The sequence below is a fragment of the Apis mellifera genome, linkage group LG11, assembly GCF_003254395.2.
Source record: "Apis mellifera strain DH4 linkage group LG11, Amel_HAv3.1, whole genome shotgun sequence".
In the NCBI taxonomy this organism is placed as follows: Eukaryota; Metazoa; Arthropoda; class Insecta; order Hymenoptera; family Apidae; genus Apis; species Apis mellifera.
In genome coordinates this window covers 15,582,144-15,608,329 of record NC_037648.1, presented here as the reverse complement: position 1 = coordinate 15,608,329, position 26,186 = coordinate 15,582,144, and the positions used below count along the sequence as shown (strand labels likewise).

At 43.6% G+C, this 26,186-nt stretch overlaps 1 protein-coding gene and 1 long non-coding RNA gene across 13 annotated transcripts in view; one reads left to right on the top strand and one right to left on the bottom strand.

Moving 5' to 3' along the window:
* LOC409904 overlaps nucleotides 1–21,927 on the top strand; it is a 39,575-nt gene extending 17,648 nt beyond the window's left edge. For 5 of the 10 annotated variants that reach the window (XM_016914813.2, XM_016914812.2, XM_016914811.2 and 2 more), the window contains 10 exons: nucleotides 9,531–12,195; nucleotides 12,762–12,935; nucleotides 16,227–16,437; nucleotides 16,899–17,134; nucleotides 18,039–18,369; nucleotides 18,444–18,658; nucleotides 18,724–18,926; nucleotides 19,015–19,187; nucleotides 19,262–19,426; nucleotides 19,521–21,927. In XM_016914813.2, the coding sequence (XP_016770302.2) occupies nucleotides 9,531–12,195; nucleotides 12,762–12,935; nucleotides 16,227–16,437; nucleotides 16,899–17,134; nucleotides 18,039–18,369; nucleotides 18,444–18,658; nucleotides 18,724–18,926; nucleotides 19,015–19,187; nucleotides 19,262–19,426; nucleotides 19,521–20,011 (4,864 nt within the window). In that variant the 3' untranslated portion in view covers nucleotides 20,012–21,927. Of the gene's footprint in view, nucleotides 1–1,716; nucleotides 1,942–4,997; nucleotides 6,482–7,235; nucleotides 7,423–9,530; nucleotides 12,196–12,761; nucleotides 12,936–16,226; nucleotides 16,438–16,898; nucleotides 17,135–18,038; nucleotides 18,370–18,443; nucleotides 18,659–18,723; nucleotides 18,927–19,014; nucleotides 19,188–19,261; nucleotides 19,427–19,520 lie in introns of those variants that run through there. The other 5 variants (XM_026443998.1, XM_006570316.3, XM_016914814.2 and 2 more) reach the window with 5 other exon arrangements.
* A 3,161-nt stretch (nucleotides 21,928–25,088) lies between these two features.
* Nucleotides 25,089–25,906, bottom strand: LOC113219131. Of its 3 annotated transcripts, none has more exons than XR_003305785.1 (3): nucleotides 25,824–25,906; nucleotides 25,364–25,578; nucleotides 25,089–25,244 (listed from the first exon to the last, which is right to left on the bottom strand). It is a non-coding gene; the product is annotated as an uncharacterized LOC113219131 (long non-coding RNA). The 3 variants fall into 3 exon arrangements; XR_003305786.1 differs by having other exon boundaries at nucleotides 25,828–25,906; XR_003305784.1 differs by having other exon boundaries at nucleotides 25,674–25,900.
* Nucleotides 25,907–26,186: the final 280 nt, after the last annotated feature.

Sequence of the window (26,186 nt, the reverse complement as noted above, 5' to 3'; positions counted from 1 at the left end):
CTCCGTTTTTACCTGCCCACTGTTTACTCGTGCACCGATGTCATTGTGATGTTCTCCCCTAGCCAAAACTGCTTCTCCTCTCTCCCCCCCCTCCCCTTCCGAATTTTCGACCGTGAAACGTGAGATCCCTTAAGTCCGTCCCACACTTTTCCATTTAATCTTCTACGCTCGAACGTAATCCAATTTTCGTGGAAAAATTAAAAAGGATTCTCTCACATAATGGGAATGAATCTCAAAGAAATTCGAATAATAATCGAGATGGATAAAAGCGGGAAAAAGTTAGTGCGCGCGGGAGAACTGTGTGGAAAGGGCTTTAGGGTTAGGGATCCACCTGCGTTTCGAATAGCGCACCTGACAGGCGGAAGCCTATCGCCCCCTACCCAACCGAATTCACTCTCGTTCTTCGATGAAAGCGAGAACGCTTTTCCTCTCTTCGAAACTCGAAGAACGAATTGAAAACGATGCGAGTTAGATAATATTTATCAATCAGAAGCCACGTGGTAGTAAAGTAAATTTCGCTTTTTATCTTTTCGTTTCGAGGCTCGTTTCATTTTTTCCATCGAAAAAAAAAAAACAAGATCGATCGTTTTTTCTCACTCGACTGACTCATAGAGGGGTCGCGTGCACGATTGATCATCAGGTGTGCGTTGCACGGTTGCAAGCCCTTCCGAACCGAGGAGACCGTTCGCGATTGGCCACGTGCGTCCACGTAAGCGACGCTTGTTGAGTGGGGAATTCGGCGTGTTTATATGCGAGTAGAAAACACAAAGTTGGGCATCAATCCAAAAGTAACTATAATTAAAACAAATAACATTAATTCACCCATGACACTTATACATTTTGTTTATCTCATGTTTCGAACGATAAATTATTCGAAATAATTTTGTCCGTGTTGTTGTGGTCGAAAAAGAAGCTGTTCGGTCGAGGCACTGCTGCTCAACTGCTGGAAAAAAAGTTTCGCGGGACGGCGCAAGAGGGGCAAGAGAGGCAAGAGGGGTCGTTCGCTAGGACCGCCTATTTCCATTTCAGACGCTTTGTTGACATTCCTGACACCACGCGCTACGTAATAGTAAAACGGTTACAATTTGAAATTCAAAATCGTAAAAATTATTTTCATTTATAAAGTTACGTACGATAATCGTCCATGACTCGAAATATTATAATAAATGATATTGTATTATCGTAATACAAATATACGATGATAGAAACAAAAATAGACGTATAGAGAATAGGCGTTTCTTTCCACCAGTGAGCAGCAGCGTAGTTGAAACGAATAACGTTAATTCGTTTGTCGCTACGCGTTTATTCCGTGCATCGAACGAAAATTATCGAAGTGAGTTTATTCGACTATTAAATTTTTTTTTCCATCACTGGTGGAAAAAAAAAAAGATCATTCGGTCGAGTCATTTTTCAATAGGCGGACACGAGGTGCGATGAAAAATGAAAATCGCGCTAGCTTTTCATTTTTCACAGAATCGATAACGAGGATACACGAGGCGTTAAAAATAACGAAATATCGGATGGCGAAACCACGGTTTCTCTCTCTCTCCCTCCCCCTCTCTCTCTCTTTCTCTCTCTCTCTCTCTCGAGAGAAGTTTAACGAGCTCGACTCGGTGAGATAGGATTGGCTATGTACTCGCGCAGAAGGAACGAGAGGAGATAAGTTTTCGATATCAGGTGCCGCGACCGATAAAACGCATTCCAGACCACCAGTTCTCGCGCTAAACGCGGCCCGTGTGTCGCGTCCAACAGCGTTTGCCTCCACTCGGTTTGTTTCACTCGGTTCGTTCACCTTCTGCCCCCCCGATTTTTTTTTTAGGGAGGAGGGCTGGATTTTGTCTTCTCCCTGTCAACGATGATCGGCTGGATCCGTTGCGACTCTTGCAGACCTTGTTGGGTGTGCGTCGCGCACAGGCTAGGAATTTTCACTGTTTTTTGCAGGTAATGAGAAAAGAAAAGAAAGTTTATAAATTGGAAAGATGTAGAGGGAGGGGGAGGGGGGGGGGGAAGGAGCGCTAGTTTTCAATTTTCTTCCCGATCGATCGGGCGAGTTCTCTCGATATCTCCACGATATCTACACGTAGGAAGACAAGTTTTCGGAGAATTCGCGTGAATCGAGAGTGTTCTTTTAGTTCGCGTGAATTGGCGGCGCGTCCAATCTCGACTGGAATTCACCTGTAAAGAACGAGGAGGCCGACGGTTATCTATGAAGCGTCCTTTGCTCTTTCGTCATCGAGATATGCTTCCACAGCAGGGAAAAACTTTCTTTCCTTTTTTCTTTCTTTCGAGAAACGATTTTCAAACGGGGAGGGGAGAATTCGCTTTCGCGTGCAATGGAAAAATTATTAAATCTTTCCTTCCCCTCGAACAGCCAGGAATTTCTCTTTTCCTCGGTCTCGAAGAAGAAGGAATCTGGTTTCCACTCGCGGTCGCTTCTTTCATGGGATAAAAATCCCCCGCTTTTGCGTGCACGCGTTACGCGATACCCGGTCGAAATTTATCGATTTTCCACGGGTATGCGTATGACTTTCTCCACCGGTAGCCGGCCTCTCTTTCTTACCAACCGAGCAACGGGCCATGTGTTTCGGATCGTTTCAGCTAATAGGTCGAAGAATAGGCTGTTTCCTAAAACGAGCGACGGCGTACAAACAATTCTTCCGATAGGCAATGGCGCTCAACCTGCTCGCGTTCCTTCGATCTTTCTCGTATCCCTTCGCTTCTTGGAAATTTTTTTTTTCCAAAATTTTTTTTTCTACTCATTTTCTATCGTCTCCAGGATTAAAATTATAATTTCAATAACTCGCTCCGTGGTGGCATCCTCTCGACTCGCATTATCAGATTATGCAACCGCTTCGTCTCTCTCTCTCTCTCGCATCTGTTTACGTAACCGGCTCATTACCGGACGAAACGATCGATTTTCATTAACGTTTTTCCGCACGTTACGTGAATTTCGAACGGACGCGCGCGCGAATTAAATCGAATTGCGAAACGCGATCGCGTGAGAAGGAAAAACGCGCAATTGTGGCGATGAACTTGAAATCGTTGATAAATCGCAACGATTTAATTCTTATTCCTTTGAAAGAATAAATAAATAAATAAACTCTCCTCTGGAGATATAAAATATTTTTTTCAGAGAGGATAAAAAGTGGATTCAAATCGTTTCGTTTCACCAGATTTATTTAAATCGAGATATATTTCATTTTAAACAATTATCTTATAATATGTATAAGAATCTTTGTTGTTTTCCACGGTTACGTATTCGATTTTCTTCTAAACGCGCGATATCTTGCGGTAGATAAGGATGACTGACAAATTCAGTCAGTCTCTGATTATTTTGAAAAGAGTTCGAAGAGAGAGAATCACTTGTTGTGACGAGCGAGGGGGATAAACGAAACGCGAGCCAATCGCTTCTATTCGAAACCGAAAAAAAGAAAAAAGAAAAAGAAACGAGAGTTCCGGTGACGCCGGATTCGGGTAAAAAAAAAAAAAAAGAGGAAACGAGTTGCTTTTGTTACCGCAAATGAGGCTCTCGAATGAATGGAGAGGAGGCCTGGCATTTGTCGCAGCGAGCCTTCGCTTCGACAATGCCACCTTTGTCTTCGAAATCCGCGACGATCGAACGCTTCTTCCCTTTTACAACCGCGCTTTCTCACACGCTTTTGCGAGAATTTTTTTTTCATCTCTCTAGAGAAACCACAATTCCTATATCCTTAATTCAATTTCTCTTAAATCTCGCGTATATTAATTCTTTCGAGAAGAGAATAAGAGAGAAGAAGAACATCGAGTCCTGTTCACGCGTTCTCGTAGGAGAATAAACAAGCTACTCAACAACAAGGAACGTTGGAAATTTTCCTTCCTTCTCCTCGAGTTCCTTAGGAGCCGAATTATTGGGGGGAGGGGAGGTGAATAATGGGAAGAGGCGAGAGAGAAGGAAGAGGCGTGGAGAATGAGATAATCGAGGAGGAGAGAAAATTCTTGAGATGGAAGATCGGTCGGGCGAGGAGAGGGCCGAGAGACTTCAATGCTAGGCTACGTGATCTTCGGAACGCAGGAGCGACGACACGCCGCGGGAAAGAGAGAGAGAGGGAGAGCGTGGACGGTTGGGAAGGAAGGGAGGGGGGAGAAAGAGTGAGAGAGAGAGAGAGAGAGAGGGAGAGAGGTGGGCATCCGCGAAGAAGACGCGAGTTTGGAAGTTGGAAGGTAAGGGGGGAATTCTATAGGAAATAAAATTTATCTATATAGATAATCGGGTTGCAAAAAATTATCGCGATGACGTGTTCTGCCTCGCGAGAGAAAAAGATGGAACGAAGAAGGAACTCGAGCGGAAACTTCTGGAAGCGGGAGGGTAGTCGAGGATAGGACGCGAAGCGAGGTGGAGAAAGAGAATCGCGAGTAACGTAGGAATAATCGGGAAGCGTGCGATAAATTTTTGGAAAAAGGAAAAAAAAAGAAGGAGAAATGGAAAGAGTTGGATCCGATTTCGATCCGAAGGGTTCGTGCTTAAAAATCTCTCTCTACATTGCCACGCGAACCAGGGCAAAAAGGGAACGTTGGAAAAAAACAAAAGACGAGCAAGCCGGAATTTCGTGGGACGAACAAAGAGAGAAAGGGTGGAAAGACGAAGTAGAAGAGGAGGAAGAAGAAGAAGAAGAAGAAGAAGTGGACAAGAGTGTGGAAAGAAGAAAGAACAGAGACAGAGAGAGAGAGAGGAATAGTCGAGCACGATCGAGTAGAGGAAAGAGAGCGAGCGAAGCGTGGAGGAGGACCGTTGGAGGGGTATGAAAGAGGCAGTTCCCTTGGAGGGAGGTAAGGTAGGAGAACGCGCAGCTGAAAAGTGGTGGCGACCAAAGGCGCGGTGAGCGGGAAAGAGAGGTGACGTTGAGGGACAGGTAAAGTGGTCAAAGGGAGGCGGGGAAGGAAAGAGAAGAAGAGAAACGCCACAAATGAGGAAGAGGGTACGAGAAACAGCGAGAGGGGGTGGAGTGGGGGGGAAGGGAAAGAAAGATCGAGAGAAGGGGACACCGGCTTGCCTCGGTCGGAGTAAAGCGAAGCCAACAAACTCACGTCAGTTCGAAGCTGGAGGGATGCCAGCGTTCATCGTGCGTTCTTCTATGCTTTTCTACCGTTTATACGTTGCTTACGTTACACCACCGATTCTATTAATTCGGAAGCTGGAAAGTGTGGAAAAAAAAGTGTAGAGAGAGAGAGAGAGAAAGAAAGAGAGTTCGAAAGGAAACCATTTCGTAGTGCAATACTTCGAGACAGTGAGAAGTAGTGGTAGTGGTCGTGGTGGTGATGGTGGTGGTTGTTGACTCCTCCTCCTCTTCCTCCGTCATCGATTCTCGATCATCGAAGATACACGAACCGCGAAGAGAAAATTGTTGGAATATATAAAGCGCGACCACTTTTGTTGATCGCGAAAAGGAGAAAGAGAAAAGAGGAGGCGTGTTCGGTGAAAGCGGAGAGGATCTCGAGACGCGACTGGCGATCTTTTGCACCGCGTGCCGATCGAGAGTTGTTCGATCGAAGGGAGGGAACACGTAGGAGAGAGGAGAGGGTAAAACGAAAAGCGTTTCGGTTTTCCCCCTCGGGTGATATGAGCAGGGCGCAATTAAGGCGGTTAACGGAGTCGGGAATACCTGTCCAACGGCGGGCCAAAACCGGTACGAGCGTTCTCCGTACGATATAGTGCACTCCTCCTCCTCCTCCTCCTCCTCCTCCTTCTCCTCCTCCTCCTTCTCCTCCTCCACCTTCTCTTCTTCCTTCTTCTTTTCTTTCCTCGTTCCTCGCAGCCTTCGAAAGGTGCATACACCTTGGCAGGCCAGCATCGAGTCTGCGCTTCTCGCGCTTCTTTCCTCTCCTTCTCTCTTTCTTCGCCCGTTTCTTCTTCTCCCATTCCCTCGTTTCTCCCGTTAAACCAAGAGGGAGCATGGACGCGGCAGCGTCCGTCCAGTGATACGAACGCGACCCATCCATTCCTTCGAAGCGGACGAACTTCTCGTTCCTCGATCGCGCGTATATACGAGTGTGAGATCTTTCCGCGGATCGTCGGTTGCGTGTAGTACGGTGCGTGACCGGAGGAAAAGTGGTCGGTGTGAGTCGATGTGGAGGGGAGCGGGGAAACCGATCTACGAGGTGGAATATTTGTGCGTGTGGTGCGACCCGAGGGCGGTGGGAATGTACGAAAGGGCGGGAACAGGGAGGTGATACAGGAGGAAGGATCGCGTAGGAGAAGAAGAAGAAGAGGAGGAAGAAGAAGAAGAAGAAGAAGAGGAAGAGATGAGAGTGGAGGGATGAGGGAAGAGGAGATAGAGGGAGAGGAAAATGGAGATATAGCGAGCGATTGAGATTCTTAGCTCGTTCGTTTGGTTGGTCGCACACCGAGCGCTAGCTGCGAGAGCTGCTCGTCCGTCCATGAGGTTTGAACGAAGGACGAATTGTCGAGAAGCCACGCCATGAGAATCCTGAAAACGCTACACTGGTAGGTGTTCCAACCACCGACGTTCGCGCGTTGTCTTTCTCTCCACTCTCTTCTACGCAGCTATCGTCGTCGTTGTGCGCATACATACACACATACGTACACGTATACACACACTCGTACATACACACGCGCCTTTTCTTATTTCGACGTTACGGCGATGCGAGTTGCCGCTTTTATCGAAACGCGCTCACGACCGTGAGCGTTTTTGAAGCGATTTTGCTCCCTACGAGGGATCTCGTAGAGTTCTTTGTATGGAAATCGATTCGAGGAAAACCGAGGCTTTGCCATTTTTGCCTCCTGAGAATCCTTCCTTTCCCCTTCCCCCTCTCTCTCCTTCCACGGACGTTACCGTTTGCCGGAAGTTAAAAAGGCATGTCTACTCCAGGCGTTCTGCTACTCCACGTGTCCACGATCGTTTCGTACGTCATCCGGACACGTGCACAAATCCAATAAGTGCGTTTTATCCAAAATTAACGTGGTAAAATATTGTTACACGATAATGCCCGTTCGTAGGATGGATCGTTACTGCGAAAATACGAGTATGAGGTGTTTGCCAAAGCGGTCGTTAACGAGTAACGGTGTACGCGAAATATTGACCATAATTCTGCAATTTTTCAAAACTCGATTAACATTGTCTCGGTTTTCTCGGAATTTCTCGTGCATGATCGGTCGGAAAAGCCTTGTCCTCTAATGGACTAAAGCGTTACCTGGCGGCCAGGTACGGGTTCCAGGCTCCCTGTGGAATTCTTGCAATTCGGCTTTTGCTCGATCGGCTCTTAAATATATCGGGAAATGGAGTCGTCTAGCTTTCCAGTAGACGCTGTTAGATCGGAAGCGTCGGAGCGGAATCGTAGAGCAAGATGGGACGGTTTTAGCGAATTCCTTAGAAGAAGAAGACGACCGAAGAGAGTTCGAGTGCTGAAGAGGCGCAACGCGATTAGGTCTGTTCCAGCTTTTCAACCTCTCTCGAACGACGACGGGGTACTTCGTGGAACGTATTCCTAGCCGGGATAAAAGCCCCCTCGTCTCCATTCTCCGAAACGAGCTCCATTGCTTTCTTCGAATTTTCGTACGATGCGGATTCGAACTTTGCTTTACGTGTATTCCTTATTTAAAGGATCCATTTTTATTCTTTATTAAAAAAAAAAAACTCCCGATTAATTATTTTTGAAAAAAAGGCGCGAAAATATATTTGAATCGAATCGTTCCCCGGAAATGCCCCGTCGAATATCATTGTGTGTTCCCTTTTTAACACTATAATCCCTATTTATATATATATATATATATATAAAAGTAGCCACCGGCTAGCCTAGATATCAGCTTCAAGCGAAGAGAGAGAGAGAGAGAGCTGGTCGAGTTTCCCATCGCTGAGTAGCCGCCACGTAGATAGATTGCACGTATATGTACACGTTCCCCGCATACCAACCGTGTGTCACTCGATACGTTTTATCTTTTTGTCGTTCCGTCTACCGGATCGCATATACTCTTCCATCTCTTGCCCCTTGCTCCATCGTCCTTGATCGACCATCGTAATGATGAATAATCGGAAAATTTCCTTCTCTCTCTCTCTCTCTCTCTCTCCACCTATCGTTACTCGAAGAAGAAGAAGAATCGGAGAGAATATTCGAGAAAACGGGAAGGAGATCCATGTTCGAAAAGAAGTACGGAGAGAAAGCACGTGAACTGGTTTACAGGCGCGTATCGCGTGCGCGTTTTCCGTCGCTTTTGTCCCGAACTCGGCCATTGTCTCGGCTCTCTTCGGGTATACCCACTCGTGGAATTCACGTGGCCGCCGCTCAGGGTACGGGCGTAATGCGCTCTTGTTCTTCGCTCCCCCCTCTCCCTTTGTAACTGGATCCGCGCGGTGGAAAAAAATCGTATTCATTCCACGAATTCGTCCTGGACGACCTTTCGTCTACGTTCGACCGTTGAGACTATATCGCGATGCTTTTCAAAACAAACAAACAAACGGTTGGTCGTCGACTAAAATAAATTGTCCTTTAACGATTATTAACAGAAATTCTGGCAACGTTCCAACGTTAACCGAGGAATTCCATCGGTTCGAAACCGCGGGAAAGTCACGATCGAATAATTCCAGCTTGATATTCGGCTGAAATTTCTAACGCGTTATTCACTCGCTGCTCTCGTTCGACCGGTAATAACCGACGTGTGAGAATGCCAGGCAAGCCGCAGGAGAACGAATTCTTGCGAGTTTTCTAAACTCGCTTTCGAAATCTATCTACTTCTCCTTTCTTCCCAATTTTTCTCATTTCGTCAGAAATGATGACTCTTTCTTTTTCGTCGGATCACCGAGAAATTTTATTCCAATTATTATCCTCGACCGTCCAGAAGGTTGGAAACTCGATGGAATTCGATCGAATTTTATTACACCTCGTAATACTCTTGTAATATTTCACTTTATGGAACGACGAAAGTTAAAGATATCGAAAGCGTCGACTCGGCCACTTTTTATTTCGGATCCGATAAAGCTTCCATCGAGGCGAGCATTTCCGTTTTAAATGTCAACGAGTCGAAAGGATCGCGCTGGTAAATTGCACTTTGTAATTACCAAGTATATCAAGGGGTGAAATGTGAAAAGGAGAACCTTCTCGTCAGAGGAAGGAAGCCAGTGTCGCGTAAATTTTTACGTAGCTTACGATTCTTTCTTGGACAACTTACCATCTTTTTATAACATCCCCTCCTTTTTTTCCTTCAATCGGTCAAACAGGGAACGAAAGAATTCGAAGAGGATTACTTTCTAGCAATTTGTATCCTCTCTCTTTCACGTAGTATAGTATTTCCCAGTAATTCGCTTGCGTAGCATCAAGCTATTATTTTTCCAAACTTTTTTTCGCTAAATATACCCTATGTACCAAAAACGTATTTTTAATCTCCTTTCTCTTCACCTTCTCCATAAAACACACCTATTTCCACTGCGTTGAGACGAATTCGAAATTAAAGAAAAAATATGTGACGAATTCGTGTCAAGCAAGGGACGGCAAAGAGGAAGGGAAAGAAAATGACAGTTTTTCCTTTGAATCGTCTCCAGGTCCCGAAGGCGTAGCGGCAGTGGCTTGACGGACACACACTCGCAGCAACAGCAGCAGCAACAGCAGCAACAACAGCAAGTGCAGGAGAATAACAACACCAGCTCGAAGAAGGGGCAGGAAGGGTTGGGCCCGGATGAGATGTGGGCCCCTGGCGGGCTAGGGCCTCACCGGGAGCTACCAGTCGACGTGCCCGACACCCTTCTTCAAAAGGCCTATCCCAACAAGGTAAACAGCCGCTCGTCCGATTTCAGGAACGAGCTTCTTCGTTCTCCACCCCGTAGCGCTAGCGACCTCGACCTCTCCCTAAACCTTAAAAACGACACCCTTAAAAAATCGCCGCCGCCGCCGCCGCCTCCGCCTCCGCCGCCGCCGCCGCCGCCGCCTCCACGCATCAACAACCTAGAGAACCGCGCTAGAATCGATCCGAACAGCGAACCGGCCGTCAGGAACGGTCAGCCGCCGATGCTCAAGATCGAGCTGAAGATCGAGAACTGCCTCGAGGACGAGGAGGAGAGAATCGCGAAGGAGGTGGACAGGTACGATACAACTACCGATTTTAACCCTCCTTTCAAAGATTTCGAGGACGAGGACGAGGAGGAGGAGGAGGACGAGGAGGAGGAGGAGGACGAGGGGGTGAACGAGGAGGAAGAGGAGGGGAATACGGGGGCAACGGAAGGGCAGAAGGAGTCGAGCGTCGATCTCGACGCGGAGGAGGATTACCCGTTCGCGAAGGAGGATTATCCGACCATGTTGAAGACTTGCAGCGACGACTCGGCCAGCCCGAGAAGCTCCTCCGGCCGATCGGACAGCACCGCCCCCCTCGACACCAGCCTGGTGCTGAGACACGCGAAGTCACGTGGCAAAGGCTCGCCCACTTACGACGCAAGGCGGATAGATCTCGGCTCCCCTTGCCGGGGACCCGTCGTCCCGGAGATCAAGGTGGCGCCACTCTACCAGAGGACCACTACCGCCACCAGCGCCAATAACAACACGAACACAAACACGACCACCTCGTTCGACAACCCCGCCTACGGTTTGGCCGATCTTCAGGATCTGCAAGGATTTCTGATGAGATCGGACGAGGTGTCCGACCTGACTCGATTGATCGACGCCGAGCAATGCCCCACCATCCCAAGAATCCCGCGTGCCACCGAGCAAGACGTTGTTGCGTCTCTGGTCTCGTGTCCCTCTCGCGGCAAGCAGGATAAGTTGAAGTCGGACGCGAGTTGTCCATCGATCGTTCCGACGAGCAAATCGACCGTCGGCAAGAAGCAGCAGCACCAGCAGCAACAGTCGTCGTCGAGCGGCGGCCACCACCATCATCACCAGCACCATCACCACCACCACCACCATCACCATCATCATCATCGGTCGAAGCAGAAGGGGGGGAGAGGCGTGGAAGCGGAGGAGTCGCTGATACGCGCGGGCTCGAGCGATGACCTGGCCGGCATCGAGTCGGGCAGCAGCCTCTCCTCGTCCTCGAGGCGGCAGCACCAGCACCAGCAGCAGCAACAACAGCAGCGGCCGAAGAAGAAGAGGCATCAACAAATCTCGAGCGGCTACTCGACCCTGAGGAGCGACGCGTCCACCGTCGATCTCGAGCACGTGGACCGTGGTAGCTTCCTGGTGGTCGGCGGCAAAGCCTATCGCGAGGTGGCCGTCGACTGCCCCCCCGACTTCGTCCCCGTCGCCAAACGCCACCCCGTCTATCCCCCGCCGAACAAGAACGGGAACAAGAACGCCGCGTCGCTGTTACGACACCCGAAACGCGACGGTGGTGGTGGTGGTGGTGATGGTGGTGGTAATAATATTAATAATAATAATAACAACAACAACAACAACAACAATAATAATAATAAGATGGTAGTGAACGGGGACGAAGGGGGGGCGGGTATCGTGCGCGCGAAGTACGATCGTAGTAATAGGTTTCAACTTGGTGGCAAGCCTGTTACGGATCTCGTACTCGACCCCTCCTCGAACAAGGTAAGAAGGTCCAAAGTGAAGAGTATGCTTTTCCAACGCTTCCTTTGCACTCTCGTCGCCACGCATCACCCCGCGCCACGCTGCACGCTTCCGCACGCAACCACGCCTCGCGCCACTAATCGCTCTTGCTCTAACCGTTCGAAATTGACGGGCGAGGAGGGGAATGAGGGGGAAGAGGAGGAGGAGAAGGAATACGATTCGTGGTCGGTCCACTCCTCTCCCTGCCTCCACGAAACCGACCGTTGCACCGTTGTCCGTTTTTCGAACGGCAAGGATGAGGAGGGGGGGAGGCTCTCCTTCCTTCTCGCCTCGACTCGAGGAAGAGGAGGAGGAGGAGGAAGAGGAAGTAGAAGTCGAGAAACGGACGAGAATTGTCGCAACTCGTTGCGCGAGTTGTCTCTCGCGCATGCGCAAAACAGGACCAACTCGAGGCTGTCGCTCGAGTACCACGGCCGTTGTTCCAAGCTCGATCCCGAGGCGGTCTCCTTGCTCGAGCTTGGCGGATCGAATCGCGGGCTCGAATTCGCCGAGTCGAGTTTGATCTCGCGGTCGAACTCGTGGGAAAACTCGGTGGGATGGAGAGAAGAGGAGCCGGATCGGGGGAGAAGGAGGATAATACGTACGTACGGCTCGCGCCATCGCTACTACGATCGTCAACGACAGCTTGCCGAGGTAAATCAGGTAAATTCTTTCGCTTCTGCCCTTTCGCTTTCTTCTTTCGCAAGGATCACGTGAAAAATCTCTCTTCGTTCTCGATGGTTGGTTCGGGGGGAAAAGTTCGGCAAGAGTTGAAATGCATGCGTAGAGAGAGCTTTAGAAATTTTTGACGAGCATGTCCAGCCGAGTATAGATAGAAAGGATATATTAGAGATAGAGATCCAGCGACCGTCTCTTACGTAGGAGGAAAGGTAATATATACCACGTGCACGTTATTGCATGTGTTTTTCTTCCTCCTCTGTCACGATAATCTCGCGTTTTTTTCCCTGGAAGATCGTTGCTCTTCGCTTCCTTCGTGGCCGAGAAAGGAATACCAAGGGTACTCTCCCTTGAAAAAAAAAAAAAAATCGAGTCGAGAAAAGAACGATCAGAAACAGGAGGAGAAAAAAATTTTCTTTCTTTCTTTTCTTTCTTTTTGGGAGTAGGGAGGGGAGAGGGGATAGTCGCGATCGCGGCGCCCTCTGTTACCTTGGGGTTGCTTTAATGCGAGCCTCTGTTTTTTTTTTCCTCCCTTTGAAACGGATTTTTAGACCGGTCTGAACGGGGTGAAACCTGCCATCCCCCCGAGAGATCAAAAGAGGGCACCTGCCAGACCGCCGAAAGATAACCTACGTTTGTCCACGCAGAACAATAACGTGGACATCACCGATAACGCGAATGCCGAGCCTACGCAACAACAACTGCATTCCATCAGAAAATACCAGGTACGAGCCTTTTCTTCTTCTTTCTTTTTTCTTTTCATTTTTCTTTCATATACATCTCTCTCTCTCTTTCTCTATTCTTTCGACGCGATTACATCTTCACGAATACCTCAACGTATTTCGCGCGATAGAAATCGGTGAATAATTCAATCGGTGAAATTAGCGATAAGAACGTTGCAGAATAGTTGGTTCTTTCGATTCGACGTTTCCCTCTGTTGATCAGGGAACGACCGCGTTTACCGAAGGAGCAAACATTCGATCGAATTGAAACCGTATAACCGACAAAAATCTTGCGATTTATATTAAACGAGTATCGAAACGATGAAAAGAGAATCATTTCGATAAATGTGCGAAAAGAATCGAGATAATTGCTGGAAATAATCGATGGAAAAGCAACGTTTATCGAAAGCAAAGATTTCGCGATTTATTAACCGAGTAACGATAAAAACGTTGACAAATTGGCGATAACTGCGCGTTACCGACGGAAAGGGAACGTTTACAAAACAAAACGTAATTTTTATCGAGCGAGGATTTATTATAAACGAGTAAAGTGAGAACGTTGGCGGAGAGAGATATTTTGGTGGGCGTGCGAAAAGAATCGCACGTGGTATTTCGCATGAATAATTTAGCGTTGCGTAACGGGGCAAAAGGCGGGGAATAATATGTTGTTCGAAATCGTTGTACCGATCACCGATTGTCCGTGTTCCGGCAGGAAATTACGAGATCCGGACGCGATAGTTATCGAACGATCCAGTTTTCACTGGATTCCGTGTTTTTTTTCGAATTTCCATTCTCATCTTCGTTCGCTTGACGAATCGATGATCCCGTGAGATTTACAGAAAACTTTGAAGAGATGAAAATCGAGGCGGCCGACGACGACGTGTTTGCCTTTACAAAAGTTCCTTGACTTCACCTCGTGCACGGTTGAGTCAAGTGTGGCTTGGAATGTAAAGAACCCCTTGTAACGATAGTCTAAGATTACACGAGGCTCGAGTGTAACGTTACGAGTGGTAAATTTCGATAGGTATATAGCACAGGCGAACGAACCGAGCCATTTTTCCCTACCCTGACCTCGCTCTCCCGCTTTACGGCCGGTCCGGAATTTTTTTCCTCCTTTTTTTTTTTTCTTTCTCTCTCTGCTTTTCTTCCACTCGTTGAAAACCAGATACCACGGAACGCCAACCAACCAGGAACATCCGTCCCGCTTTGCGATAACGAGTCATCTTTCTCGAGGATAATTTCGAGGATATTATTCTCGAAAAAAAATAATCTTACTTTTTTCTCTCAGAACCTCTCTGTCCGCGAAAATTGAAAATTCCCATTTTCGATTTTGACTCGAATTTATTAGAATCGTGACGAATGTTCAAAATTAAGAAAATTTCATATAAATCGATATCGAGGAACGAAAAAGTTTTTTCCATTTTTGTGTCACTCTCTCTCGTTTAATTTTCGAGTGGATTACTAACGGGGAAGAAAATATTTGGTAAATTTTCTGGCCAAAATCGCAGATCGTTGCCAGAATCGCAAGAAATCCATCTAGCAGGCGAAGAAATGACGTACGGGAAGCCATACGCGTGGAACGCGAGTGGTTGGCTTCGTCCAACTATTTCTCAATAATACGCCATAGACCTCGAAACGGTTACGTAAAAATCGGTTGTGGAACGATTCTCGCGCGGTTGACGCGCTTTATCGCGCGGTGGGCGTTCAACACCGATCGCTGTAACCGCGTCGATTGTAACCCGATGCAGTTCCAGCCTTCTCCGCCCGAGATTTTCGCTTACGGAAACAAGATATAGGGGAAGAGGAAAGTTTGTCGTTCTCTCTCGTAGCTTATTTTGCGAACGATCTTTGTCGCTACTTTGGGTAAAGAGGCTCGATATTTTTCGACCGAAATTGCATTTTCGTCGTCGTCGCTTGAGAATTGTATCGTCGATAATGTCGATATACTGTCGGTAATATATCGGTAAATATATCGATTACAATATGAAATATACCGAAATTCTTATTTTTTTTCTTATTATAATTATTAATATTTTTAACGGTTATTTATCATCCAACGATATTTTATTCCAATAAATATCGAATATATCGATAATATCGTTTGAACAACAGGTGAAAGTAACTAGAATTCTTATTTTTTTTTCTTATTCGAAATAATTATTAATATTAATATGATTCAATGATATTTTATTGATTTGTTAATATAATAATATAATATAATAAATTGAATATATCGATATGTATCAATATCGTTTGGATATGAAACTAATTAGAATTCGTATTTTTATTTCTTATTATTTCAAAATAATTAAATAGAATATAGTTTTTTTTTTTAAATAAAATCTATTCATTTCAAAAAATAATAATTCCACTCACTTGTTTCGATACGATATATCAAAAACTGTCGATAAAATATCGATAATCGATAGTCGCAACTCTAGTCGAAGAATAGCTAAATTACAAATGCTGGCTTCACGTTAGATGGAACGTTTACTTGTCCTCTCTTGGATTTTTTACGTTATTTTGAACGTTGCTTATTTCACGTGCACGTATATCGTTATATTTGTCTCTCTCTCTCTCGTGAACGTGTTAGGAAAAATGGCCGCCAATAACGACGCACCACCGTTCACGAATATTAGAACACTCAACGTGAAAGCGTTGGCGATTATTATCGGTTCGTTTTTAAGGAAAAATAATCTCGCGATAAATCTATATCGAAAGCATTATTTCCATCTATCGTTATTATTATTCGATTGCTCACCCGTTATTTATAAACGCTCGCTCTTGATAAGTGTCCTGATACGTGTGAACGAGTGTGAGAGAATCTGCATGACTTTTTAAATCGTATCTCCAAGCTAAAATTACACAGCGAAAAAGGTATGCAGCAAGAAATAATTGATAAACCTACGATTCCAACGTTCTATCTCCGACGTGATAAGTGTTATAAATGTGCCCTCCTTGATGTCGAATGACGCGTGGAACGATCGTGTGTTTACGGAAGATATTTTCCAAAATTATGCAAGACATCACGATACGAGGAACGAGGTAAGGGAATGAAATTTGTCTCTAAGATTCGATCTACAACAGCTCGAATATAGATAACGATATATATATATATATATATATATCCATGACGATTCCACGTCGGTAACAATGGTCATCGCGTTTATCTTTGGACGATTTAATAATCGAACGTCGCGATATTTTCAAAGGATAAGAAGTTTTTTTTTTTTTTTTTTTTTTTTTTTTTAATCATTGAAAGACGAGAGGTAAACGGATGATTTAATTGTGTAGGAGCAGCTACGCAAACGAAAAGATGAGGAGGAGAGGCAGGAGATACTCAATCGATCGTTACGCGGATCGAAAAAGCTGCAAGCTCTGGAGAGCCACGCGACCAGCCTCTCGGGCCAAGAAAATCTCGCATACACGCAGGACGAGGTGACCACCGTCGGCCGTCCAACGCACGTCACCACGCAAGAAGTAGAGGAGCCTCCCAGGCCCCTCAGTAAGTTCACTCGATTATTAACGACACACTTCTCTGCTCTTCGTATAATTCCTTCTTTTTCCATTTCTTTCTCAATCGTACGCTTCAAGTGTGAGAATTGTTCGTATCGGGGAGAAAAAAAAAAAAAAGTCCAATAATCTTGGAAGTTAAAAATTGTAGAAAAATTCGTGTTGGACGGGGAAGAAAGATGAATGAGTTGGACTAGACGATTTGAAGAGGACCACTTGTTCGCGTCACCCTGTCTCTGTTTACCATCTTTCCCTCTTATACGTGAGGTATTAATATAAGTGTTATGCAGGTTTTATCAAAAGAATCGCGTTCGTTGTACGATGAATTTTTAAAGTAGGAGAGAAAAAAAATAGTATTATTTCTCGTAAGAAAGGGAGGACGCCTCGCCTCGTTTCGCCTCGGGGTGAAACGTTTGAAGAACCTCTCTAATTATCGTTGGTTGCATATTTCAGCATACGGAGAGGTCGTCGCGACGTTGGAGAGGCTACAGCTTCAGTTGCGCAATATTTCCGGTGCTCTAGGCATTTCGGGGCCGGGTGTCGAAGCCGAACTCGAAGCGGTGCGAACTCTTCTGGTGCAAAGTCGATTCGCATCTGCGCTCGCCACCCACCACATCCTCAGAAATCGTTTAAGATCGAACAAAGTTTTGAAACATCACACCGAGGACGCCTCCACTTTAGCACGAGACGTACGTATAACTTCACCGTTGAAAAAAAAATATCACAGAAATTCTTCGCTCTCGAGGATCGTTTATCTTCACTTTACACGCTTTGTTGACAATTCTGATATCACGCGCTACACAAAAGAGTATATAATTTGAATATTCAAATTCGTAAGAGTTATTTCCATTTATGAAGTTACGTTAATAATCGTCTAAAACTGAAATATACGTGCAATTATTATTAACTACTCGAATAGAAAATTACATTTATAAATTAAATTATAAATTATAATTAACTTACGTATATTGATGTATAATAAGAGGTTAGAATTCTTTGGATCTTGTCTATGCTATGCATCGACGTTTAGATACGGATCGCTCGTTTGAATTAGTGTATGTGACGAGAGAAACAAAATACGTGTGGAAATAGGCGTTCCCTTCCAAATTAACCAATCGGATTCCTTCTGCGAGACTTCTTTCCACCAATGAATATTGTTCACGGTTAGAAAAAAGTCTCGCTGTCCGTTCAAGGGTAAAAAGGTCCTTCGTTAAGACCGCCTATTTCAGACGCTTTGTTGACAAACTTGACACCACAATGTAGCATAAAAGTATACGTATTATTTGAATGCTCGAAATAATAAAAATTATTTTTATTTATAAAGTTACGTTAGGATAATTATCCAAGACTGAAATATTTTTGAAACTTTATTATTTCGACGCATATCGATATATTAACGCGACAAATACGACAAAAATACTTATGAAAATAGTTTCCTTCTATATCGATCAGACCTGCGTTCCTTCCGCGAGACTTGTTTTCACAGCACACTTTCTTTCAACAAATTTTAAGGATCCTCGTTTTTTGAGTACACAACTTTTATTCTCTCTCTCTCTTTTTTTTTTTTTTCTTTCCCACGCTTCAACTCTCCAGTGTGTGGACATTCTGGAGAAATGGCAGTCCTCGTCGACAGCAACAGGTGTCGGTGGAGCGGAAACGATCGCCGCCGTCGAGGAACTGACAGGAATTCTGACGAGCTACGACATGGAGGCCCTCCTCCTCACCCACGACTCCATCATCTCGTACGTGGATGGACTGCAGAGGAAACAGAGCCCCTCGTCCTCGTCGCCGAGCGGTCCACCGAGCCCGACCTCCAGCTGGAGAGGCTCCCGGGTCGTGGACAACATTAAGATTATCAGAATCGAGAAAACCAACGAGCCTCTCGGCGCTACGGTCAGGAACGAGGGTGATGCGGTTATAATAGGTAATTCTCGTTTTTTTTTTTTTTTTTTTTTTTGCGTTCGACGATTTTTTTAACCTTAACCTTATTCCACGAAGGGCGTGTCGTGCGAGGAGGCGCGGCCGACAAGTCTGGACTTTTGCACGAGGGGGACGAGGTTCTCGAGGTGAATGGCGTGGAAATGCGTGGCAAAAGCGTAAACGAAGTGTGCGATATTCTGGCTGGTATGCAGGGCAGTCTAACCTTTCTCGTGCTCCCGGCGCCCACGAGTCACAGGAACAATTTGTCGAATAGAAGGGAAGATACGAATCAGGTAAAGTGGAGAAATTATTTTGACCTTTTTTTTTTTTTTTTGATTCTAAAACGATGATCTTTCAGATACAACACATACGGGCCCACTTCGATTACGATCCCGAGGAAGATCCTTATATACCGTGCCGGGAATTGGGTGTCAGTTTTCAGAAGGGTGACGTGTTGCACGTGATCTCTCAAGAGGATCCTAATTGGTGGCAAGCGTATCGGGAGGGTGAAGAGGATCAAACACTGGCTGGTTTGATACCAAGCAAAGCCTTCCAGCATCAGTGCGTGAATCTTTTTTTCTTTTTCTTGTTCTTCACGTGTTTTGTTTTCTTTCTTTCTTTCTTTCTTTCTTTCTTTAATTTCACGCAGGCGAGAATCGATGAAGCAAACTATCGCCGGTGATAAATCGACCGTGCGCGGTTCCAAGAAATCTAGCACGTTGTTGTGCGCTAGAAAGAATCCAAAGAAGAAGAAACGGAACAAGTTTGGGGCGAACTACAACGACGACGGGTATCCGCATTACGCAACGACTGCCATCGACGGTCGGTATAGAAGGGATTTACATATATATACACAAATACGAATATTTGCTGATCAAACATTTACATTTCTACAGATTACGACAGCGAGGAGGTACTTACTTACGAGGAAGTGGCGTTGTACTATCCTAGAGCGAATCACAAAAGACCGATAGTGCTGATAGGGCCACCAAATATCGGGCGACACGAGCTGAGACAGAGGCTGATGCACGACAGCGAGCGTTTCGCTGCTGCTATTCCTCGTAAGCTCTCCACTAGTATTCGTATCGTTTGTCAATTCAATCCTCTACTCGATCTTGGAATCTACGAGTAAAAATTATCTAAAATCTATTCCAGACACGAGTCGTCCAAGAAAGGACTCGGAAGTGGACGGACAGGACTACCATTTCATCTCTCGTTCTCAATTCGAATCCGATATACTTTGTCGAAAGTTCGTCGAGCACGGAGAATACGAGAAAGCCTATTACGGCACCTCCGTCGAAGCTATACGATCCGTAGTAAACTCTGGTAAAATTTGTGTTCTTAATCTGCATCCGCAGAGCTTGAAGATATTGAGAAATTCGGACTTGAAACCGTACGTGGTATTCGTCGCCCCGCCAAGTTTGGAGAAACTTCGCCAGAAGAGGATCAAGAATAACGAGAGTTTCAAGGAGGAGGAGTTGAAGGATATTATAGAGAAGGCGCGGGAAATGGAGGATAAATACGGGCATCTGTTCGACATGATCATCATAAACACGGATACGGATAGAGCGTACAATCAGTTGCTGACGGAGATCAACTCGTTGGAGAGGGAGCCTCAATGGGTGCCTGCTTCTTGGGTTCAGTAAAGAAAGAAAAAAGAGAAAGAGAAAAATTATATGGAACGAAGCAAGGTTTTTTTTTCGAAACACCAAGCCAAATTTCGCTGAGACAGCGGAAAAGGCCAGTAATATCGAGAGAGGCGGGTTTAAAGTCTGATTTGGAAAAAAAAAAAAAAAGTCGCTTTCCAAGGACCTGGTTCTTTTACTGGTGCCTGTTATATACATTTTAACGTTTCGTACACGCGCGCGCGTTAATTAAACGATGATTCCTGATGCCAGGCTATCGTACTCCAAGTACCGCTGGTGTAGTCTTCCGTGTCGTATATATGGTGCCATCTGAATATTCGAAGATCGTCGTCAGCAAGAGAGATCGTCATTGTACAAAGGGCGTCGAAAATTCGCGTGATTTCTCGTTCCTCGATTTACGTTGTTCGTACGGGGGGGATTCTTCTGAGAGTTTAAGGTCGAATCTCGGAGGAATCGTTGAGGATCGTGACGCTCGTTTTTTCACCCGTCATCAGCCGTAACGCTCTGGTTTCTCCCGAGGATTTTACTCTGCATAATTTATACCGATGATGAGACGTCCCGGGGAAAAAGTTGCTACTACTTTTGCGTATATAAGATATATTATATATAAAACATTTTCCCAAAGAATATGTGAACTTTTGAGAGAGATCATTCTTCTCTTCTCTTCAAAAAAAAAAAAAAATCACCAGATTTCTCCAGGATACACCGAGCCCCCGAAAGGAAAAAGGAAAACGAAAATAATAATAAAAAAATAAAAAAAAAATGAAAAAAAAAAAAAATGAAACGAAAACGCGAAAATCTTATAAATCTTACGAGAGCAGCCTTTTCACTCGCAAAGACACGAAAGACTTTTCGCGTTGTCACAATTTTCACGATAAAATCCTCCTCCCAAGGAGAGCGCGTTCTTATCGCTGAGTTTTTTAAGTCGAAAGAAAAAAAAAAAAAAAGAAAGAAAAAGAAATATTTCGCAAGACTTTGCAAGTTGTTAACGTAAACCACGTTTCCTCCACGTATTCGTAATTTTTGTGTGAAACTAGTAATTTCGAAGAAGGCGGAACTCATAAACGTTTCATCGTTCGCTCTAGGCACTCTCTTCCTCTCGTGTTTATTTAGAGGAAAGAACCATAACTTCTAATCCAAGTAGACCTCGTTAATACGATATAGACTTAGGCTCGTGTGTATAAACCAGCGTAAACGAATTTTTAAGACACTTTGGAAAATAAATTTTTTTTTTTCTTTTTTTTCCCCCCTCTCCCTCCCCCCCATTCTTATTTTTGTCTTCGAAGAAATGTTTTTTTTTTCCAGTATCGAACTCTCATGTATCAGCCATGTATCCATTGTATCCACCTTCTTTACTCGATTAGCAATAACGCAGGATATTCTTCGAGTCGAAAATCCTCGCTAAAACAAAAAAAATATGGTATCGTGACTCCTAAAGAAAAAGAGAAAAATCTTAAAAAAGAAAAAAAAATCGACGATCGGTTTTAGTTGAGGAAAAAAAATTTTCCCGAGAGTAGTTTCATTCGTTGATGTCGTAAACCCAGTTAGAAGCGAAAGAATGTTTCCGGTGAGAGAAACGTGAAAAAAAAAAAAAAAAAAAAAGATACTAATTGCTACCTTTTTAGTCCACTATTTAAGAAGTTAAGTTAAGAAATCACGCACGATGGTCGGAGTATTGTGCCAATTAGACCGCGTGTCGAAGAGGACGTGAAATGTGCCAAAATATTTGAAGAAAAGGAAAGAGAAGAAAAAAGAGACGGAAAGTGAGAGGGCAAAGGGGAAAAAGGAAAAGAAGAAACATTTGGGAAACACGCTCAACGGCACTTTCGTGTATCTGTCGTTATATTAATTCTGTAAATATTTGTGCACTTGTATAGAACAAAAAAGATGAATGAATAAGAAGTTATTATCGTTATTATCGTTATTATTATTATTATTATTAATATTATTAATTGTATTAATTATTATCATTATCGCTTTGATTATTCTCGTTATTCGTCATCGTTATCAACCGTACTCTTATTCTCGACCGATTGAAACACAAGCAGATTAAATAACGCAAACAAAGATCAGTAAAACGATTGTACCTTTTTTTAAGCGGCTAATTCTAAAATTATCGACGACAGCCATTTTTCTTTTTTCTTTTTTAGTTGGACCCGTGAAGCGTGCTCGAGTACGGCGTCGTTAATGTGTCGTTAATAACTAAAAACCCGTTTAGGATTTCCCTAGGCAATGCGTTAACAGCACGCGCATTATGTACAGAAAGTCTAATCCTTGCAGGAATGATGCCTGTTCGAAGTGTGTGTACGCTATATTGTTGCGAGTATTTTTTTTCGACAATCCTATTTGATTTTATGTGTACAAAATAAAACGTACAACTTCAAAGAAGAAATCTGTATGTATAGGTGCATACACTTTGTATATACGTATACGGTACGCACACATGTATCGCGAAGAATCAAAGGAGAAACGAATATTGAAAACCGACCATTGTTGTTATCACGAGTTAGCTATTTTTATGCCTTTCGTTATATCCAATCGTTCTTCCCTTCAAACCTGTGTGAAAGTGTACGAAGAAAGCGAAAGAAAGTCCAAAATGAATTATACAAAGTATTTTTTCTTACTCTTTTTTTTTCTTTTTCTTCTTCGTTTCTTAGTCTCTTTAGTATTTTGCGACATCTCGTGTTTAGAGAAGATCGATATCGTAGAAATCTGTAATATCGTTTAGAAGTCTGTGATGTGTTAGAATAATCGAATCGTTGTGTAGATCATTTAATACAAAGGCGAAACCGTCATGTAAACGAACGAAAGATACAAGCACTGACGATGATAGAGATCGAGAAAAAAAAGAGAGACGATTATTTGCATTTTAAAATTCGAATGAACCAAAATAATACGCGATATAATTAGCAATAACGAGGCGCGAAAGTAACGTACACGGTATTACGTACGCAATCGCGTTAAAACATTCTAAAGGAAATGAAAAGGAAAGAAAAAAGACTAAAATTAGATTGGAATTAATTATATCTATATGTCGTATCATTTAAATAGATGATGGATAGAAGATGAACCAACTATCAAGAAAAGAAAAAAAAAATAGCCATTTGTTCGATTAATAGAAAAAAGAAGAAAAAATTCGGGAGATGCGTTTTATTCGGAATAGACCTTGGAAATGAATTCATTCGCAGTTAAATTGTTTGTTCAAACGTATTATGTAAATAGGTGATGAAATTATTGTCGTATAAATATTATATACATATATATATACACATTCTCAAAACAAGCAGATATGTGTATATGTATATATATATATATATACACATGCAGGATTTCAATCTCAAGTCAGAGCGAATGTTACAGAAATCAACAGGCAGTGTCTCTATTGTTTCGCCCCCTATCCTCCTCTTCTACTCCCCAATTTCTTCCATGTTCTGTTATAGTATATTCCATTGAATAAATATTATTGTAATATTTGTAAAGCCGCTTCAACTTCATACGTAACACTCGAATCATTTGATTTTTTTTTTCTTTTTTTTTTTTTTTTTGAGAAATTGTAGACGGATAAAGATACAAATAGAGAATTCAATTAAAGGATCGGGATGAATTATTAGAATTTTAAGAACAAATAATTTTATGAATAAAAGAGAAAGAATAAAAAAGGATAAAATAATCGAGGAGTTAACAATATGGTAAATATTTTTTTTCTTTTAAGGCGCAAGATAATCGACGAGAGCGATGAACGTTTTCAATTTTTTTTTCAAAAATATCATTATAAATTGCGGAAATTTGATTTGATCCCAGTAATAAAACAAACTGTACAGGAAATTCTCATGTTATACTACGAACGTTTTGTTTCTATTTTTATCTCTTCTTGAGAAGTTTATCGAAGCTTCTCGTTGCTCCTAGCTGTTCCCATCCTATTATTCTACAACCTACAAAAACTTTCTTCGATCTCGGCTATACTACATTGTAAATCGATTCGACATCTTTTTTTTTTTGACCTTCTTTAAAAAACGTTTTATTTTTAATTGAATTAATATCCAAAAAAAAAAAAAAAAAAAAATTTCTCATAAAAGAAAAGTAATCGCACGATCATTGGTAAAGATGACTAGTGCTAGCATCAGCACGCTTCGAATCCTTTCAATTCAACAAATGGAGGTTGGAGAATCAATAATCGAGATCATTTTCTGCGCAAGTTTCTTGGCTACGAGCACGATGAATTTCTGCTAGATCGAACGAGAGGTATACAAAGAAGCAGGAAGTCGCAATTGGAAAGGAAAAAAATAAAACAAAAATTATCGGGGATAAAAAGAAAGTTGCGAGAAAAGTTGAAGTCTTTTTTATCATTGATGGAAAAAAACTGTTCGACCAGTTTTCATGAATAATAATCAAATGTAATAAGAAATTCTATGGACACGATTACATATATATACTTTTCGAAGGAAATTCATGCGAGAATATTCGAATGAAAATTCCAAAGGAAAGGGACTAGTTGCGCGTCTCCAATCCTTTCTCTCTTCCGCGAACGAAGGTGGAAATTGATGGAGGGACGAATACGTTTGAATCGATAGTTGAAGTCGACGACGGGACGAGTATGTTTCGCGTCCGTGTTTTGAGGCCATTGCTAGCGAAGGGTGGCCAGAAGAGGAAGAAGGGGGCGGCGGAGAAACAGTGAGGGCGACGTTAAGGGCGGGGGAGGCGGGGGTGGGTGTCGTGTACGCGCATGTTTCTTCTCCGCGAAACGGATCGATGCTGGAAATAGCTCGACCCGCAGGAGAGTACGAGGTGAGTCGGCTTCGCTTTCGGCAGGGCCTTTGCAGCTCTTCACCGCTCGCCGTTTCCTGTTTTCACGAATCGTAGGGGGAAACGCAACTCCGGAGTAGAGTCTTCACAATCTCTTCTCGTATTCGCGAGCTTCCCTTCAACGGTCACCGATCGATCCGCCGGTTTTCCCTCGTCGACCTCGTTGTTCTTCCTCTTCCCCCGGACAGTTTCCATCCGTATCTCTCATTTTCCATATTCTTCTCGACGCACAGTCTTGTTCACAATCTCGATCCCGATATCTTTCTTTCTTTTCTCCAATTTTTTTTTTTTTTTTTTATTTACCGGTGCTCGTTTTCCTCGAGTGTGTGCCTTCGACGATTCATCCATCCATCGCAAGTGAATAAAAAGAGAGTCTCGATCGCGGGATGACTCGAAAAAAATGTGCGTCGTACCGACGTGGCTGACGAGGCTGGAATCGTAAGTACAAATAAGAATAGTGGATACGGCTTTTTTTTTTTTTTGAGATTACATAGATTACATAGTGGTTCGCGAACACCAGTGCAAAACGTGGCCGCAATGATACGTCACCATACATAACGCTTTCATCGTTGCCTCTTGATTGATCCGCCTAGGAAACTACACTTCACTAGCTCTCGTGACAACCGATCCTTTTCGACTACGTACGAGCAACGAATCGAGACTCCACGTCTCTTAGCTCGCTTTTATCCTTACGCTTTTTCTTTACAGTTTTTTCCAATTGATATAATCTTGAATCGTTTCGTCCCACTTGTCTGCATTATTATCTGGAATCGATTGAACTGTGTCAATAACTATATATATATATATGTCATAGTGTTAGAAGTAGCAATATGTATATAGCGAAAGAAAATCGTCTTACGAAACTCGAAGCGTTTTGTCGTAAACTAATATATTTTATAGTATTGGATGGATACGCGGCTTCGTGCGTAGGTATAGCTGACGCAGCAATGATCGTTGCTAAGACGATAATGAAACTGCTCATTGAGAACTTGGCTTGGTCGATACACACCTACCTTTCTAGCCTTGGAACGTCTTTAAATATATATATATATATACACGTATATAAGCGGCTTGTTTCGTTATCCTGACTGTCGGTTGACATTTTTCTACACGTCATTAAATCGATTAGCATTATCGGTTAATTGCTAATCTAATAGACTTAGCATAATGTATGACTAGTGAATCAACACCTGACATGTCATACGAGCTTCTTACAAGCTAAGGACTAGAATAGACTCTTCTGATCTCCTTTGCAGGATGAAAAATTTCTAACGAAAAATTGAAAAAATCTCAACGGAAACTTACGTGACTAGATTTTTGTTTTCCTTAATAAGTAAAGTTATTATTAATAAGATCTCGCACCATTTCTTAT